The sequence below is a fragment of the Mugil cephalus genome, chromosome 2 (assembly GCF_022458985.1).
Source record: "Mugil cephalus isolate CIBA_MC_2020 chromosome 2, CIBA_Mcephalus_1.1, whole genome shotgun sequence".
Lineage (NCBI taxonomy): Eukaryota > Metazoa > Chordata > Actinopteri > Mugiliformes > Mugilidae > Mugil > Mugil cephalus.
The window spans coordinates 17,077,784-17,094,817 of NC_061771.1; the positions used below are offsets into that span (position 1 = coordinate 17,077,784).

General features: G+C 43.8%; 1 protein-coding gene across 1 annotated transcript; it reads left to right on the forward strand.

Moving 5' to 3' along the window:
• Positions 1-206: 206 nt before the first annotated feature.
• smad1 (SMAD family member 1) lies at positions 207-16,538 on the forward strand. The gene is made up of 7 exons (XM_047579327.1): positions 207-288; positions 7,873-8,440; positions 10,543-10,806; positions 10,904-11,032; positions 13,450-13,671; positions 13,919-14,175; positions 14,931-16,538. The coding sequence occupies exons 2-7, from the start codon at positions 8,041-8,043 to the stop codon at positions 15,072-15,074; spliced, it is 1,416 nt and encodes a 471-aa protein (XP_047435283.1). The 5' UTR covers positions 207-288; positions 7,873-8,040; the 3' UTR covers positions 15,075-16,538.
• Positions 16,539-17,034: the final 496 nt, after the last annotated feature.

Genomic DNA, 17,034 nt, shown 5'->3' on the forward strand with positions numbered 1-17,034 from the left:
AAAACCCGCATTGTTTCACAGTTACATAATCAGTTTAGACTCAATGAAGATGTTAGATGGTGTAAAAAAAAAAAAAAAAAAAAGAAGAAGAAGAAAAAAAAGAAAAAAGTAGGTCTTCTTGTTGTGGAGGGGCTGCGTCCAGCGGCGTGATACTGGCGCTCGGTGAAGGGTGATGCGGCTCCGCGACTCCCTGACGCCAGAGCGAGAGAGAGAGAAAGAGAGAGAGAGGGGGAGAGAGAGGCAGCCACGGACAGAGAGTGAGAAAAGAGCCGCGGAGAGGAAGAAAAGGTAATGTAAACTTTTGTTGTCTCCTCAAATGAAAAGTTTCTCTGTCACTATTTTCACTCCTGGTCACTGCGTGCGCCAGGCTTTGTTTGCAAAGAAGTCGACCCCCGCGTTTATCAGCTGGTGGCAGCTTCAAACTTTTTTTTTTCTTCCTTTTACTCATCAGTGGAGACTCGCATCTAGCCGCATTTAGCGGTGTGCGCTCCTCCTCTGATAAAATAAGGTAGTTTACCTCGTGTTGTGGCTGAAGTCCTAGTTGAAGCGTTGAAGAAATGATGTTTTCGGTTCCTAAAAAGCGCCAGAAATTGTGCTTCAATGTTTCCAAATCGCTTGTTTAATGTGAGGTGTTTTAAAGTACAAACCGTGTGCTGTCTTCTCCGCAGAGAATAAAGTTGATTATTCTGCCCTTGAACACGGAGAATAACACATTTTTATTTATTAAGGTGCCCGGTGCGTGTGAATGTTTGGTCTTTTTGTGTCATGCACTTTGTCTGAGCTCATCAATGAAGTGGTTAACCTGTAATACAACAACAAAGGACACTCGAGGGGATGTCTTCAGACTGATTGTTCTTTCTGTCTGTCTAAAAGTCAAAAATGTACCAATTACAATGGTATTAAACCGGAAAAAGCAGCAGGTTCTACCTGTTAGAGGCAAGAAACTGTGAATATTTTGAGTTTCGTCCTTGATTAAACCACTGCAATGATGAAAGAGTTGTCATAGGTGTTGATTGAGTTTCTGATGATCAGCTGATTGATTAGTCAGCCTGTCCTCTCAGCTTTTACATGGTGGCATTACAACTCATGGTATGGGGCTAATTTGGCCGATTGTGCTGCCTGATGTGTATTGATGAGTAGGGATAATAGTTTGATCACTGCAAAAAAAAAAAAAACGTTTATCAGTGTGTAATTAATAAGTAAGCATTCTTTCCAGTAACCAAATCCGTGTACTCCACACTTGCTATTTTGAACTTGTTGTCCTATTGTACTGAGGCTCTTTCAGCTGCCCCACTTGTGTGCTTCAGAGGCCAGTGTTTAAGTTATGCCAGTGTGTTTATGAATCTGTGCCTGTGCACGGGTGCATGTGAGGGAGATGGAGAAAAGGAGGGAGGGAAAGTGGGAGAAAGACCTACAGCGGCTAAGGCTAGATCTCCTGACATTATTGAAGATGACATATCAGATTACCCACAGGACAGGAATTTGTCCTTGTCCGTGATAGACTTGCAATTGTTTTATTGTTCTGCATTCTCGGGGTATTTGGCCTCAAGTTGAAAAAATTAAACCCATTTTTGTACGCAGCATTGGACTGAGGGGGAAGCCTAGTGGACGCCATGGGAAGATGTGGTTGTCAGATGCTTTTAGGAGGTTAAATCCTGTCTTTATATGGACGCAACGTTGGAATTAAACTACATCTTTGCCTCTGTAAAGCAACAATAGCAATGTTATTACTCTATCTATCTATCTATCTATCTATCTATCTATCTATCTATCTATCTATCTATCTAATAAATAACTAATAAACTACAAACTACAAACCCTAGTATGCAACGTATCCTTGAGAAGCTGATTGACAGAAAATATACACCAATCAAATACAGCATGAAAACCACTGACAGTGGGAAACTTTTGGACCTGCCATTCATGTGGATGTTACTTAGTCGTGTACCACCCACCTAGACCAGATCAGACACCCCCACCCCACAGCAATGACGCTCCTTGGTGGCAGCAGCCATCGTCAGCAGGATGAGATAGGGAGGTGGTCATAATGTTATGCCTGATCGGCGTATATATTTTCAGATTGCTACTAAATCATGCTGAAGATAAATGAAGGAATTGTGATTTCGCTGGTTGAACAGAAACCATCTCAAGTTGTAGCCCCGGTCCTATGAGTCTGTACGGTCTGGATGACATAGCCTGCCATGTGTCGGGGTGAGGTGTCCACCCTAACACAACACAAACCCAACACTGAGTGCCAGGCATGTTTGAGATAGCTGCTTGAAAACCCATGTGTTTGCGAGTTATGTCTGCAGCGGCCGTGTGTGGGGACTGGTGCGTCTGGGACGTGAAGAATCCGATCCCAGCTCAGGCCTTCAAAGTGTGGACCGTGCTGTTGACTGTTTCAGTGGTTTTCTGGTCGTTTCTCAGGTTGTTAGTGGCCGCACTCCACTCGCTCGTCTTATTGTGTAATCTTCGCTGGGTTGTGCGCCTGTGTGTGATGGTGTTTGTGAGGATAAGTGACCCTAGTGAGTTCAAGGAGCCTCCCGGGTCAATGCTGTGTCTAGTCAGCGAGGGGCACCACCTCATGTCTGACTGTGGTTATTTCCAGCTTCGCTCTTAGACTCTTGTATTGACTTTGACAAAAATGAGCGTTTGCTGGAGCTAACTATATCCAACTGCATTAGAAACCGTTCAGCTACCTAATGTATCAGCCAGTATTAGGTTGCACCAGATGTATTACTGTGTTGTATATGTTTACAATTAGAAAGTGAAGAAAGTCCAGCGTGCTGTAGAATATCCTAGTTGGCAGTTTTGATCAGACAGCTGAATATAATCGTCTGATTAATACGTGAATTCCTAAAGTGACCTAACCCAGTGAAACAGTTGTATAACTTGTTTTCCAGACACCAAGTTGACATCCTCAGGCTGTTTTTGTCTCTGTTTAAAAACTCAAAGGTATACAAGTCTGCAAAATCAGGTAATTGATTCAATGCTAAAGGGACGTGTTAAAACCAGCTTTGGGAACCTTCCGATAGCAAATGCATGTGTAATATTCCTCACAGACGTTGTAGCTGTGATCTGTATTTGTGAAAAGAAAAAAAAAATGTATTTCATCCGTGTAGTGTCACTGCTCGCTCAGTAATGACCCTTGAAGGCACTTAATCTTGAAGTGCTCGTTGAAGAGACCAGATATATGGTCGGCTCTCTCTTCAAAACACTCAGTCTGTCTAAGATCTCTGACTTCACCATCACTCTCGCTTTCTTCCTCCCCGTCTCCCTCCGTGCATCATCCCCCCGTTTCGTCCTCCCTCTTCCTCCTCTTTATCTATCACCCTCTCTTCCTGCACTCCTCTGTTTATAGCCAGTGACTCCATTGAGCGGGGGTTAATGGAGGCCCCATCCAGGACCCTGCTGATAAATAATGTAGCTTCTTTATAATGCTCCGTCCCCGGGGAGGGTCCAGAGAGCATCATTACTGCCTCCTCATCCTACACAGCCCGGCCCTAAATTGATTAACAGACACTGGAGCAGTGCAAAATGATCCATGGGGCTAGTGTAGTGGCTAACAGCTCGCACCAGGTGGGTCAAAGCCTCCGCCTGTCGGTGTCGCATGATCCCACTCCGTGCTCCCATTAGCCTCGGTCTCTGTCCGGTGGGCTAACTGATAGCCGTAACAAGCTAAGCTAACGCAGTAGTGAGAGAGAGCGTTTGCTTGGGCTCGGGCTGAAGGGAATGTCATGTCAGAGTGGTTTTTATGGCGCTGTTGTGTAAATGGCGGTGTGTGTTTTTATAGTGAAGAGAGCTGCGGCCAAGGCCACTACAGGCATCTGTGCAAGTCGTCATTGCCTGGCTCAGGCATGTGTGGAGCTCTGGGCATTAGAATGATTTGATTACGCAATTTAGTTGTTGATTGAGTGGAAACAAACAGTCTGAAACAATTCATTGATTTGTGGTGATCAGAAAGTACATGTGATCGTTGTGATGATTGGTTCATTTTGGCTCTGCCAGGACTGGGTTTGCTTTGTTATGAACTTAAAATCGAGGTAATTGGTTTCATAGATCTGTGTCAGCGCTGCGATGGACTGGCGACCTGTCCAGGGTGAACCCCGCCTCTCGCCCAATGACAGCTGGGATAGGCTCCAACAACACTCGCGACTCTAGTGACGATTAGTGGCAGTAGAAAATGAGATGAGATCTGTGATATTTATGCAGTGTTTTACCTCCAGGCACCACATTTTGCATAAAGTTTTGCTTTAGTCCACTTCTGTCACACGCCGCCGTACCTTAAATACAAATTGCTGCCACGCATCAGCTTTCAGACCTGACGGTTCCCTTAGAGTCATAGTTTCTTGTTGTGTTGTTGGATCTCCCTTTCATGTGGACTAATCTCACTAGCCGTGCCAAACCAGTCTCATGAGGCCGCCCGAGAGATTTAGCATGTATTTGGCAGACATTTTAAAAGTGAAGCCATATTAGAACTTTCAAATGAAGATTGATTTGAATTGGAAAAACTATTTCTTAACCCAGACCTCCAAAGTTGTGAAGTTTCAGTAGGATTTTTTAGTGTCTGACTGAATGAAGTTTGGGTTTGGATTTGTGAGTTATGTTTTGCTTAATGACAACAGAAAACAAAAACTGAACGACATGACCACAGTGACTGATTCAACGAATGTCAAAAAGCAGACACTAACAGACCATTACAGCCTGTAGAAAACCTCGTCTATACATAGGTATAGGAAGAGTGAGGCGCGTTGGCGTCTTCATATTTTGTCTACCTCACAGAGAACTCCAAACTAGCATTGTCCAAAGAAGCAACACAGTATCAGGCCCTTTAAATAAGCATGTGGTCGGGCAAACAGTCGGATATTATTGACTGTCAGGACTGGAAATATCCAAGAGACATGGCCTCCAGCTGTGGCTCACTGACAGAAGAGGATTGTTAAGTCTGCTCCAGATGTTACGGCGCAGAACTTTCTGGAATCTTCCATCTGAAAGGGATTAAAGTTTGTCTTTGTGCGGCCAGTCCTGAACTTGGCTGTCACCGAGAGGCCATCAAAGCAGACGCGCGGCTGGCTGTGGATCAAAATGACTTGTCGTTCGCCGGGGTGGTGACCGTTGTGCGAGTGTGATGTTGCCGTTCGTGCCTTTTGAACTGTTTTGCGTCATGGCGAGGCCCCACTCCTCACCTCTCAGGTGCACGTTCTGCTTCGTTTGAAGATGTGCTGAACCAGTTTTACACCGGGCGCCGTCAAGGTCATGAAGAGTCTGTCAAAAGTCTCCTCGTATTTACATCGTATTTACATACCCAGTTTGAGCAGACATTCACCGACACATTTGTGTTTTAGCTTTGTGAAGGTTGGTTTGTTTTGTTGTTTGGATGTATAGCTTACATCATGCATTGTTTAATGCAAATGTTTTGATTCTGTTTATTATAACAATTGTGATATACACATAGATCATAGTTTAAATACATGTGAAAAGGTGTTCATCCACCTACTCCTATGACTGAATAAGACCACACACCAGATAGATCCTCACTGGTTATCTCTACATGAAGAGAGCAAGAAACAGATTTACCACTACTGCACATCTTAGCAAAAGGAAGTGGAGTCAGTCGTGCGTTGAGGATGACATGTAAGACGGCTTTAGAACCTGCTTCCTTTGTCTCTAATGGTTGTAGTGAACAACATAAAACATGACGTCCAACAATGTGTGATGAAGTGCTTCCACAAATGTTTGCAGTTCGCTGATGACCTAATGCTAGTCAAACGGATAAGCTAATTATAGCTGCGACTAGCATCTTTCCCGTCAGTGTGTTTGGCAGTAGTAAGGGACCAGGGCCTTCACACAACACACACACACACACACACACACACACACACACACACACACACACACGTTGTAAACAGCACCTGTTCGTCTCAAACTCCCCTGCCCTTTGCCACTGTGATGCGGCCTACACATGCAGTAGCTGACAAAGATAGAAATCGCTATTCATCCCATAATCTAAAGGGCCAGGAATAACTACAGCGCAGTCTTAATGATGTATTTGTTCCTGCTCGTAGGAAATCCAATATACTTCAGCTTTACTGTCAGAGAGTGATGCATCCTCACCCGTGAGTCAGTACAGATAGATGCTGCTGGACTTCTGACACGCTGCTTATTGGATTCTGGGATTGCATCTGAACATTTATCCGCGGCCAAACCTCCACCATAACTATGTTTTATCTCCCTAATTTCATTCAGGCAAAACTTGAAAGAAGGTGGAAGGGGCAGTGCTCAATGCGTTCTTGTTTCCCTCTTTAAAGGCTGAAATGCGCGTTCCTTCTGGCTACTGAATTGCTCCCGTGGGACCCCCAGTGAATGGGCACACTTATCCTGGAGTCCACATGTACTTCCTTTTTATTGTCCTACACGGTGCCAGATTCCTGCTCAAAACCAGCGTTTGTTGGTTGGCCGGTGTTGAAGCTTTATAGTATTGTCTGGCGCTTGAACGTATTCTTCTTCTAGAATATGAAAGCAAGCATTTTTAAACTGTGCACATTCAGCAAACTGTTTCACCTGCCGTCATGAGAGTAACCGTCTGAAGTGTTTGATTTGCAATTGGCACTTCTGTGTTGAAAGGATGGCTAGGCTAATAAAAACACAACAAGAGAATATTTGTGCAATATTGCTTTATAAGTGGGCCGACAATTAATCCACAACAGTATTAGTGTAGGATTTAATAAATGTCCATAGTAGTTGTTGTATTGATTGTACAGGCATCCAGTGTCCAGATGTAGTATTGGTGAGGAGCTGACTCAAAAAAACAGCCTTGACAAAATTAGCTGGTGCACGAAAAACACAACTTTGGATCAAATTATTTTGAATTTTTTTTTTTATTTTAGAAATTATTTTATGAATTTGTTTTGAGGTTCAAACTAGTTTAGAAAAGACAAGTTGTTTAATTGATTAATGATCATTCATTGGGCAAAACTGTCCAGACAGTTGCTTCTACAATTAAAGGATTAGTAGTTGGATTTATTCTTTCAAGTATTAATTATTATGAGTTTATTAAATATACTCATTAGGGGTGGGAAAAAATATCGATAAGGCAATATATCGCGATATTTTTTTCTTCTGATACGATATTGATTTTAAAAGCAAAAGAAAAAGTCATGGTTTGGGCAAATCGTGAACGACTTCCATCACTTTTTCTGTACAAGTGCAATATTAATATTGTTGTTTGACTCAGTTTGTACAATGAATTATCAGTGTAACCTGATGTGCATATACACAATGTGTATTTTAAGCTGCATTTAAAATTTGTTTCTCAGTGATGTAGAAATGTAGAATATGTAGAATGTATCTATGTAGAATATTGTAATATATCGCGATATGTATCATGACTCAAGTATCGCGATACGTATCGTATCGCAAAGTCCTTGCCAATACCCGCCCCTCATACTCATTAACCCAACCATATCTGGTGATTACTCCACAGTCTTTCTGAGTAGGCTGCATGCAGTTTTGTGAAGCCCTTTGCTGTAAACGACATTAGTAACTGGTGGTAATGTGGCAAGCCATACGGACAGGAAGCTATCTTGAGAATGTCTGGTTGGGGTTGATGTTCGCAGGAGGGCGTCCACTATGACTCTCCTGCCAGTTTCCCCGAAGCCGTGACTGACATGACTGCGCCAGCTCTAACGGTGACATAATCGCTCGCTACATCAAGGGCCGTTCCAGCAGCTTTCTGGTGTCAGACGTCAGTGCCGCTGCTCTGGAGAGACGCTCGTGTTCCTCAGTTGCTGCAGCTTTGTGAGAGAAATGAGGAGACGCTCTTTTAGCGGAGATTTAAACTGACACATTTCTTTCTTTTTACTTCTTCTACAGACTGTCAAGAGAACCTGATCTTACTTCGTCTTGGAAGCTGAGGACCTGAACTCAAAATCTGTGAATAAAACAGGCAAACAGACAACAGTGTGACCTCTGTGACTGGACAGTCTCCCAACACCGCTCACACTTGGTTCAGGACAGGAGGAGGAGGTCGGCCCGTTCAACATGAATGTCACCTCGCTCTTCTCCTTCACCAGCCCAGCTGTCAAACGGCTGCTGGGTTGGAAGCAGGGAGACGAGGAAGAGAAATGGGCAGAGAAGGCCGTGGACGCTCTCGTTAAGAAACTGAAAAAGAAGAAGGGAGCCATGGAGGAGCTGGAGCGGGCTCTCAGTTGCCCGGGCCAGCCCAGTAACTGCGTGACAATCCCTCGCTCGCTGGATGGGAGGCTGCAAGTGTCCCACAGGAAAGGCCTGCCTCATGTCATTTACTGCCGGGTGTGGCGCTGGCCTGACCTGCAGTCCCATCATGAGCTGAAGGCGCTGGAGTGCTGCGAGTACCCGTTCGGCTCCAAACAGAAGGATGTGTGCATCAACCCATACCACTACAAACGAGTGGACAGTCCAGGTGAGTGATGCGTGCGTCTGCGCTGATACTGACCTTATCATCCAGCTGATCCACAAATTTTCTTTTTCTGTAATGACTTCAGCAGATTTTCAGCTAATTTTACTTGCTGGTGCATTTACTATTTGCATGTTGCCTGACGTGTTTTAACTCAGTTCCAAATTTCACAAAATTAATATATAGGATTACAAACAAACATAAAATGTATCCTTGTGAGTAAAATCAGGATTAGCTCTCACATTAAGAAGATGTTTGAGCGTTGCTGCTGATCCAAAATGCCATATTTATTTTCCGGGAAGGTCATTCCAGACTGCACTGGTACTGTAGAAATGAGACAGACATCAAACCCTACTTACTAAACAGAATATGAGGATCAGCTGACAAGATAAAAACAGCTGTGTGCAGGGTGCTAAGTGTGCAAAGAGCCAAAGTGTGTGTGTGTGTGTGTGTGATCATTGATGTGTGCATGCAGCAGGAAATTCCATCCTGGGGAGAAAAGGGGGCTTTGTTTTGGGCATGCTCTGTACTGCAGGCCCATCTTCGTTATGCACACACACACGCACACACACACACACACACACACACACACACACACACACACACACACACTCGCACACACACATAAATCCACTTGTATGCACATTACAAAAACGAGCCGGGCCCAGTTTGTGTGAGGACGGCTGGAACAGGAAGACAGTCACCCGCGCACAATGGGAGGAAAGAGTTGTTGCCTGCCTCGCACGCGTTTTGTTTTAGCAGCGGGTGGAAGGCAGAGGGCTAAGGTGATTCAACCCCACAGCACCTGTCTGTCCACACTACTCCCACCCACCCTCACACACACCCGCCCACTCCTTTTTCCTCTCCGAACGCCACCCAGCTACACACAGACATCCTGTCAATCCCCCTTCACTATTCTACATAACACCACAGCTGTCCGCCTGCTCCGCATATAACCTTTGAAATAAACTGCCACATTGATGCATTGGCCTGCTGCAGCACACATGGGCTACCTGCAGGAGTACTGACAGCAGCGCGAGGCCCGTCTACAATTTCAGCACCAGCTTTATTTATCTGCACAGGTATTTATAGACACAAGTGGAGCATATCTCTGCAGTTTATGCTGCACCTGAATAGCCCCCGGCCAGGATATTTACCCCAAGTGATGAATTCCACAAGAGCGGCCCGCCTCGAAATGACTTTTCAGAGCAGAAATGTGAGAGTCTGGGCCAAATACTGCTGGCTAAGGCCGTCTGCTTGGAAGCTGACATTTGAAAAATGCTGTGACATCTGTGCTCAGACTGTTGAATCGCTGAGAGTTTTTAGAAAGGGATTTGTTTCTTACGCTGGAGTAAAGTAACTTATTTATTCCAACTTAATTTTAAGATGCACAGTATGTCCAGAGTGCTGGAACAAATAAATAATTGTTAGATTGAGATCGATTTGAGGCAGGGATTGTTCTTTATCAATCATTTAAAAAACAACAACAAAGAAACAAATAGATTAAATTGAATAAATGATGAGCAGGTAGATATCTAACATATTTCAAGATTTCAGTATGGGAGATCTGAAATTAGTCCCACATGTTGAAATTAGTAGCACTGCACACTAACAAACAATACACCAGAATGGCCTCATTGAAGATAAAAACCTTCTACCGTGTGTTACGTATGTATCTTAATACTGAAATATGTTCTGACACAAATGAGCTTTTTTTAATCCAACATGGAAGTTTGTCACGCCGATAATGAGTCATGGAAAAGGGGTTTTATTTCCTGATTTAATGCCTCACAGGGAAAAGGAAGAGCTGACATGAAGCAAAAGTTGTGACACATTTAGATAAATCCCATCATTCATGCCATTGACACATGTGATCCAGCCTCGACTGGAGCAGAGGAAGTAATGGCCTCTCACAGGTTTAATGGAAACAGCGCCGTAGTGGATTAACGAGCCATTTCAGAGCACTCAGTGTCACTTCAGTGTTGTTGCTGTTGTGTTTTTTTTTTGTTTTTTTTTGTCTTATTGGCGGAGTGCAGTTTTATTTGAATTTATTGTCCCTCCCTAAACGCTCGCAGTCACACAGAGTCTCCTTCCTTCTCCTCCTTCAGTGCTGCCTCCTGTCTTGGTACCAAGGAACAGCGAGTTCAACGCCAAGCATACGATGCTACCTCGCTTCCGCAACCCTCTGCAGCAGAACGAGCCACACATGCCTCAGAACGCCACCTTCCCGGAGTCCTTTCCTCAGGCCAACACTTTGCCTTTCCCTCACTCGCCGGGAAACAGCTACCCAAACTCGCCCGGCAGCGGCAGCAGCGCCACCTTCCCGCATTCACCATCCAGCTCCGACCCCGGCAGCCCATTCCAGATGCCAGGTGAGGCACTTTATCCACTCTCTTTATTATTTCTTTTTTCCTCCGTACTAAACGGCAATGACTCTTATCACTTTGTTCTGCTTCCTTTTTCATGCAGAGACACCCCCGCCTGCCTACATGCCCCCAGAGGAGCAGATGACTCAGGATTGCCCCCAGCCAATGGACACCAACCTCATGGCTCCACCCTTGCCCCTAGAGACTAACAACCGGCCAGTTAACCATGACAGTTAGTATCACACACACACACGCACACACATGTCCTTGTGTTTCTTGTGATATCATCCACATAAAGTTTTTTTTTGCACCTGCTCACCTTGATCTGCAGGTGCAAAGATTTCTAGGAAGTTTTTTTTTCTCTTGTGGTCAAATCCAAAAAAAAGAAGAAAACCCTCAGTGGGATTTCTGGCCCATATCCTGTCAGATAAAACAGTGTGTGGACTAGTTTACAGTGGAGCTTTGTCTGTGGGTGCCAGCCCAGGGGAAGCTCAAAGCCTCAGCAAATTAAGCCGGTTTTATGAGGCCTATAAAAGCTGGAGCTTATATCATCTCTGCTGGTGGTGGTGATGACTTGAAACCCGTTAACGATAGGATTCGCTAATTACCTTTGACTCTGAAATGCGGTGCAGTAATTGCTGCTATCTCTACTTGGTGGTTTTGATTTTATTGTCCTAGATGGGACACATCTGACCACTGTCTTCATGAATTCATAACGGACTACGTAGTGGACTTCTCACTGGATTCCAAAAGCGTCTAATGAATGAATGAACCTTCCTGTTTTCTCTCAGGAAGTTTTCTCTCTTAAGAAAACACAGTTAATTTCATCTATTTGTCATAAAATTCGATGCCTTTGTTCACACATGACTTCAGAACACATAGAAGAACTTTGGCCCACTTTTTTTTGTTAAATTCTGTGATTTACTGGTCAAAAATGAGCAGTCATTAAGACCACAACTCAGGATATATAACATAGAATTCAAACACAAACACATTGCCACATGTCTGTCTCACACCCCAGTAGCTCTGGTATATGAAGGTTTCTGTGGGCTCAGTTCATCGTGTGGCAACTTGATGACTAAATGTGTTAATTTCAGCTAACACTCATAATGTTCCCGGCCAAATGTCACCAAATGTCATATTTTGATTGTGGTTGTGATGTGGTCAGGTTTTCGAGAGTCAGTTTAGTTTCTAATGGTTTCAAAACAGTGACTTCGGTTAGCATTGAGGTAACGTACACATCTGATGACTTGTCATGTTCAAAATAATATCTGTATAATTTTGTTTTTCCCTAAAATAATGAGTTGTGCAAGCTAAAGTAAATTGGGCCTACAAGGACATATACAGCAAATAGAAGTTTAAAACTTGTAATTTTCACGAAGCTGAAAAACATATAACAGAACATTAGGTAAAATTGTATTATTATTATTATTTATGTTCACATTAACGAGTGTTAATGTGTTATTCTGCTGCATTTTTGCATCGTCTGGGAACTATTCATAAACATACGAATGGCTTCATGTTCAATAAGTCGTACTTTAGCCAAACTCATTTCGGGATGGAACAGTAAAATTGTTACTCAGACTCTTTGTGAACATCCATCCGAAGTTTCTGGCTCAGCTCTGATCTGACAAAATTTAAAGTCCTTTGTGTTACAAAAATGTGCTTTCTTCACTTTTGTACTCTCTTCTCTTTTCATCTTTTGATGTCTCTTGGGATCTAGACCACCAAGTGTGGGGCCCACTGATTTGCATGATGCAGCTAAACTGCAGTCAGTTTGTCTGTTGATTAATCAGAAATATGTTTGGTGAGAACAGTATTGTTAGATCTAAAAAAAATAAATAAAAAAATTGCAATGAACCAAAAATGGCAAAGTCTTTAGTAGTAACTTAGTGAGAGGCCGTAGTATTGCTTTGCAGTTAAATTCCTCTCACATCACATTTACCTAATATTCATTTTTTTGTTTTAACTTTCCACACCTGACTCAGAAAATAGTAAATATATATTAATATTTTTTTTTATCTCCATGCACTTGTAGCTCAAAGACAGTAGCGAGAAGAGCTGCTGAAAGTTGTGCTTGGTGGAAGTGGGACTTTGGGGAGTTTTTAAAGTTCTTTTTACACAAGCTGCATCCTGTACAGGGGAGCACGTTTCTATTGTAGGCGAGCTCTGGGAAGGGGGACAGACAAAACACACCTGCTAGCCAGTGCCACGCTACAGAGGAAGTTTGGAAGAAATATGTGCTTAGAAAAACATGATTTGTTCCTCTCTCTCTCTCTCTCGGGGAGGGTGAGGCCAGCTGGCCCCGGCTCGTCCTGAGATACCAGGCACAGAGAGCGTGGCCAGACCCCCTCCATTCACTCTGTTGGTGCTCAGTAAAAGCTGGCACACACACACCACGGACAGCCAGAATGCTTTAGAAAGCGGTTGGACTAAATGTACACAAATGTAGCTCGTGGGTCCTGTGTGTTTATTCAAATCTTTAATATAAGCTACATGGGACAATTTGGATGAAATATCACCGGTGGCTCGCGGCAGCTTGTCTGCTCAGTGGAGTTTAAAATGTGCCTTTAATGTGTCTGCGCCTGTTTCCGCATGCACCGCGTGCTCAGCTCACTCCTGTGACCTCTTAATGTGTTTCCTGTACAGATGTGCAGCCCGTGGCCTACGAGGAACCCAAGCACTGGTGCTCTATTGTTTACTACGAGCTCAACAATCGCGTCGGGGAGGCCTTCCAGGCTTCCTCCACCAGCGTGCTCGTCGATGGCTTCACGGATCCCTCCAACAACCGCAACCGATTCTGTCTGGGCCTGCTCTCCAACGTTAACCGCAACTCCACCATCGAGAACACCCGGCGGCACATCGGCAAAGGTACAGCATGGGCGGCCCGTCAATGACTGTAATGCACCTGCCGTCAACAGATGAGACTTAATCAATTCGTGTTGTCAGCAGGGACTGGAATCCAGAGAGGAACAGAACAATAACAACAAATTGACCAGACGTTTCAGTCTATCGATTCTAGAGTCCGACCACAGCGATGTTTCCGCTTTTAAAAACGCTAAAACCTCACCGTTAATTCAGGCGAGCTGCTCCTAACACTGTCCCACCTACCTCTCAGGTGTCCACCTGTACTACGTCGGAGGGGAGGTGTATGCAGAGTGCCTGAGTGACAGCAGCATCTTCGTCCAGAGTCGCAACTGTAACTATCACCACGGCTTCCATCCCACGACTGTCTGTAAGATTCCCAGCGGCTGCAGCCTCAAGATTTTCAACAACCAGGAGTTTGCTGAGCTGCTGGCCCAGTCCGTCAACCACGGCTTCGAGGCCGTGTACGAGCTCACCAAGATGTGCACCATCCGCATGAGCTTTGTTAAGGTAAGGCTAAAGTTTTATGTTTTAAAAATGACAGAACTGTAGGCATTTTTGGATTGTCTTGGTAGTAAACTCACAATGTTTAGTGTAAACAGGCGTCTGGTTGCCTTCTACAGTCTTTATACTGGCTCCTTATGCTTTCATAATGTTTCTGTTCTGTTGACCGTCGTCCGTGAAGTGGTGACTGCAGCTTTAAACCAGTTACTACTTCTTCAAAAAGCAAATCTGATTGACTGGAGTCTTGTCCAATATTTGACTCATATGGAGAACAACCATACAAACAACCAAGTAGCTCTAACTACAGTATTATCCTGTATAACTTAATAAATCTTAGATGTACAATTCATTCACATCACTTAGCCCTACGCTTTAAGACCTGAACACCTACCTGCGCATTAAAAAAAAGTTTGTATTTGAATTACCGTAACTCACTGATGGTGTGGCTGAACACTGGGGAGCTGGAAACAAAAAAGCTGCCATTATGGTAATGATGGCGCACCGCTGCTGCCGACTTCTGGTTGGGGGTGGGATGAAGTTAGTTATAAGCTTGAGATGTCACGAAGATTTTCCAGACAAAAGCACAACTACCCAGTGTTCAGCCACACTTTGAATATTGTCAATAGAGCAAACCACTATGAGTTACGGTAATTCAAATACCGCATGCTTTAACGTATCACCAGCGATACATTCAGACTTTACAGGGTTAAATGAATCAGGTCTGGTGTCATAATCAGTAATCATCTTTTCCTGCCTTTCAGGGCTGGGGAGCAGAATACCACCGCCAAGATGTGACCAGCACACCCTGTTGGATTGAGATTCACCTGCACGGTCCTCTGCAGTGGTTAGATAAGGTGCTAACCCAGATGGGCTCCCCCCACAACCCTATATCCTCGGTCTCCTAGGCTTCACTGTCCTCAGCCCTGTGGCTGTCCATACCCCAGCATTTTGGTCTAAGTAGCAAGAACAGGGGCTGCCCCGGTCCCACACTGGTTTGTGGCGTCGTCATGAGTCCACCGAGAAGGCTGCATGACTGAAACACAAACTGATCTGGGACCTGTAAGGTTGGGCGGGTTGTTAAATGGGTAGGTTTGTTTTCTACTTGAAGGACGTCTGAATTGGGCACATTTACAGACTGGGAGAGGAGTAAAGCAAAGTGAGCGTGATGCAACTGGAAGATACTTGATCTTTGTGACCAACTGTAATAATTAGACCATCACACTCATCATGACGCAGAAATCCTCTCTGATGTTGTTCCCACAACTTTTCTTTGTCACTGTTCTATCATTCTGACTCATAACTAGTTTGCATCCCTTGGAAAATATTCCCTCCAAAACGTCCAGATATACATGTGTAGTTACAATAATTACGGGACATTCCAAGTCGCCGAAATTGCAGTTGCCTGCTATTTTGTGTCTGACTGCTCCGAGGTTGACATGAAATGTTCTTATGAGACACTCAAAGTTAGCGGGGACTTGGAGGACGACCAGCTCGACTCATCTTCAGACACTTAAAAGTCAATTTCTCAAAAACGGTTATGTTTAGGTCAATAAATTGAAGCCGTTTGAAGTTATTCTAACGTCAGATTAAAATCCCGTATCACAGATAATAAATAGTTTGAGGGTAACTTTAGGGGGCGTTTGAGCGTTTAGGGTGGGGTTCGTCGTGGGGCATGGCACTAAAAGGGCATTTCAGACATAAAGTTTTAAGTGTTGCTCATCTCGTGTTACACTTGTGTTTCAAATGAATTTTAAGAAAAAAATAAATAGTGTTTAGGTATATTCACTATTAGAATATGTGCTGTGCAGTCTGGTTTTGCAAAGCATAGTTTGGTTAGTGTAGTGTTACACATTTACGTCGGGTAGCTGAACATGACATGGAGGGGCAGTACAGTCTAGTTTGTCCCTCGCTGTTCGCTCTGCAGCTGAAACAGATGTGTGTGGAGTCGCGTTGAGGACATTAATATTTCAGTGACTGTGCCTCGTTCTCTCGATTACATGAGCAAAAAAATGACTGTTATGGGAAAATGTTGAGCATTCAAATTTTAATTGTTGGCTGAGAAAAGGGCGTCAGTTACTGATGACTATGATTTTTTTTTTTTTTTTTAATGCAGATTTTGCCATTAAAACCTTCTACGCTTCGAGCAATCCTCTTTGCTATGAAACTGTTATACTCTTGACATTCTTTTTGTATTTTTTGAAGATGTTTTTTTGTTTTGTCTGCACTTTCACATGTTGCCTCTTTGTTTTTCTTCCCCCCCTCGCTCCCTCTTTCTGTTTTTGCTCACTAAAACTCCCAGAAAGCAGTTTTATTCCATGAATATCAAGTCTCTACTGGAAGATTCAATAAATTTGTTTTATTACTTGCAACATTTCTGTCTCTTTCATGACCACTGTCTCGGCATGTTTGTCTTTGTGTGTCTGTCTACGAAATTATAGGCCACCCATGCTAAGAAAATATGCATCATGTATTGTCAGGGACTTTCTCAAAAACAGCTGTGTGTGCTTGTCTCGCTCATGTTGTGGGGACACAACGTGGGGACCTGCCTCCCCTTTGGAGACAGGAAAAAAATCCCCTTAATGTAAATCGTTCAACTCAAAGGTGTAACTCAGTGTAATGTCTTCTGAACTGATGAAAACTCTTACTTAAATGTTTGGAAGCAGACCTTCAATTAGAGAGGCTCAACAATTAAAAGTGCATCTGAATGGCAGCTGCACTAGTGATTTTCCAGTAAATTGTATGAAAACGCATGAAATGATGGGTTTCCCTTTGTTTTATGGGATATGTAACAATGCTGGAACGGTTACTACCGTCTTCCAGGAAGGTCCTCTGGAAGCCACCGAGCGGATTGTGTGTGTTTGTGCG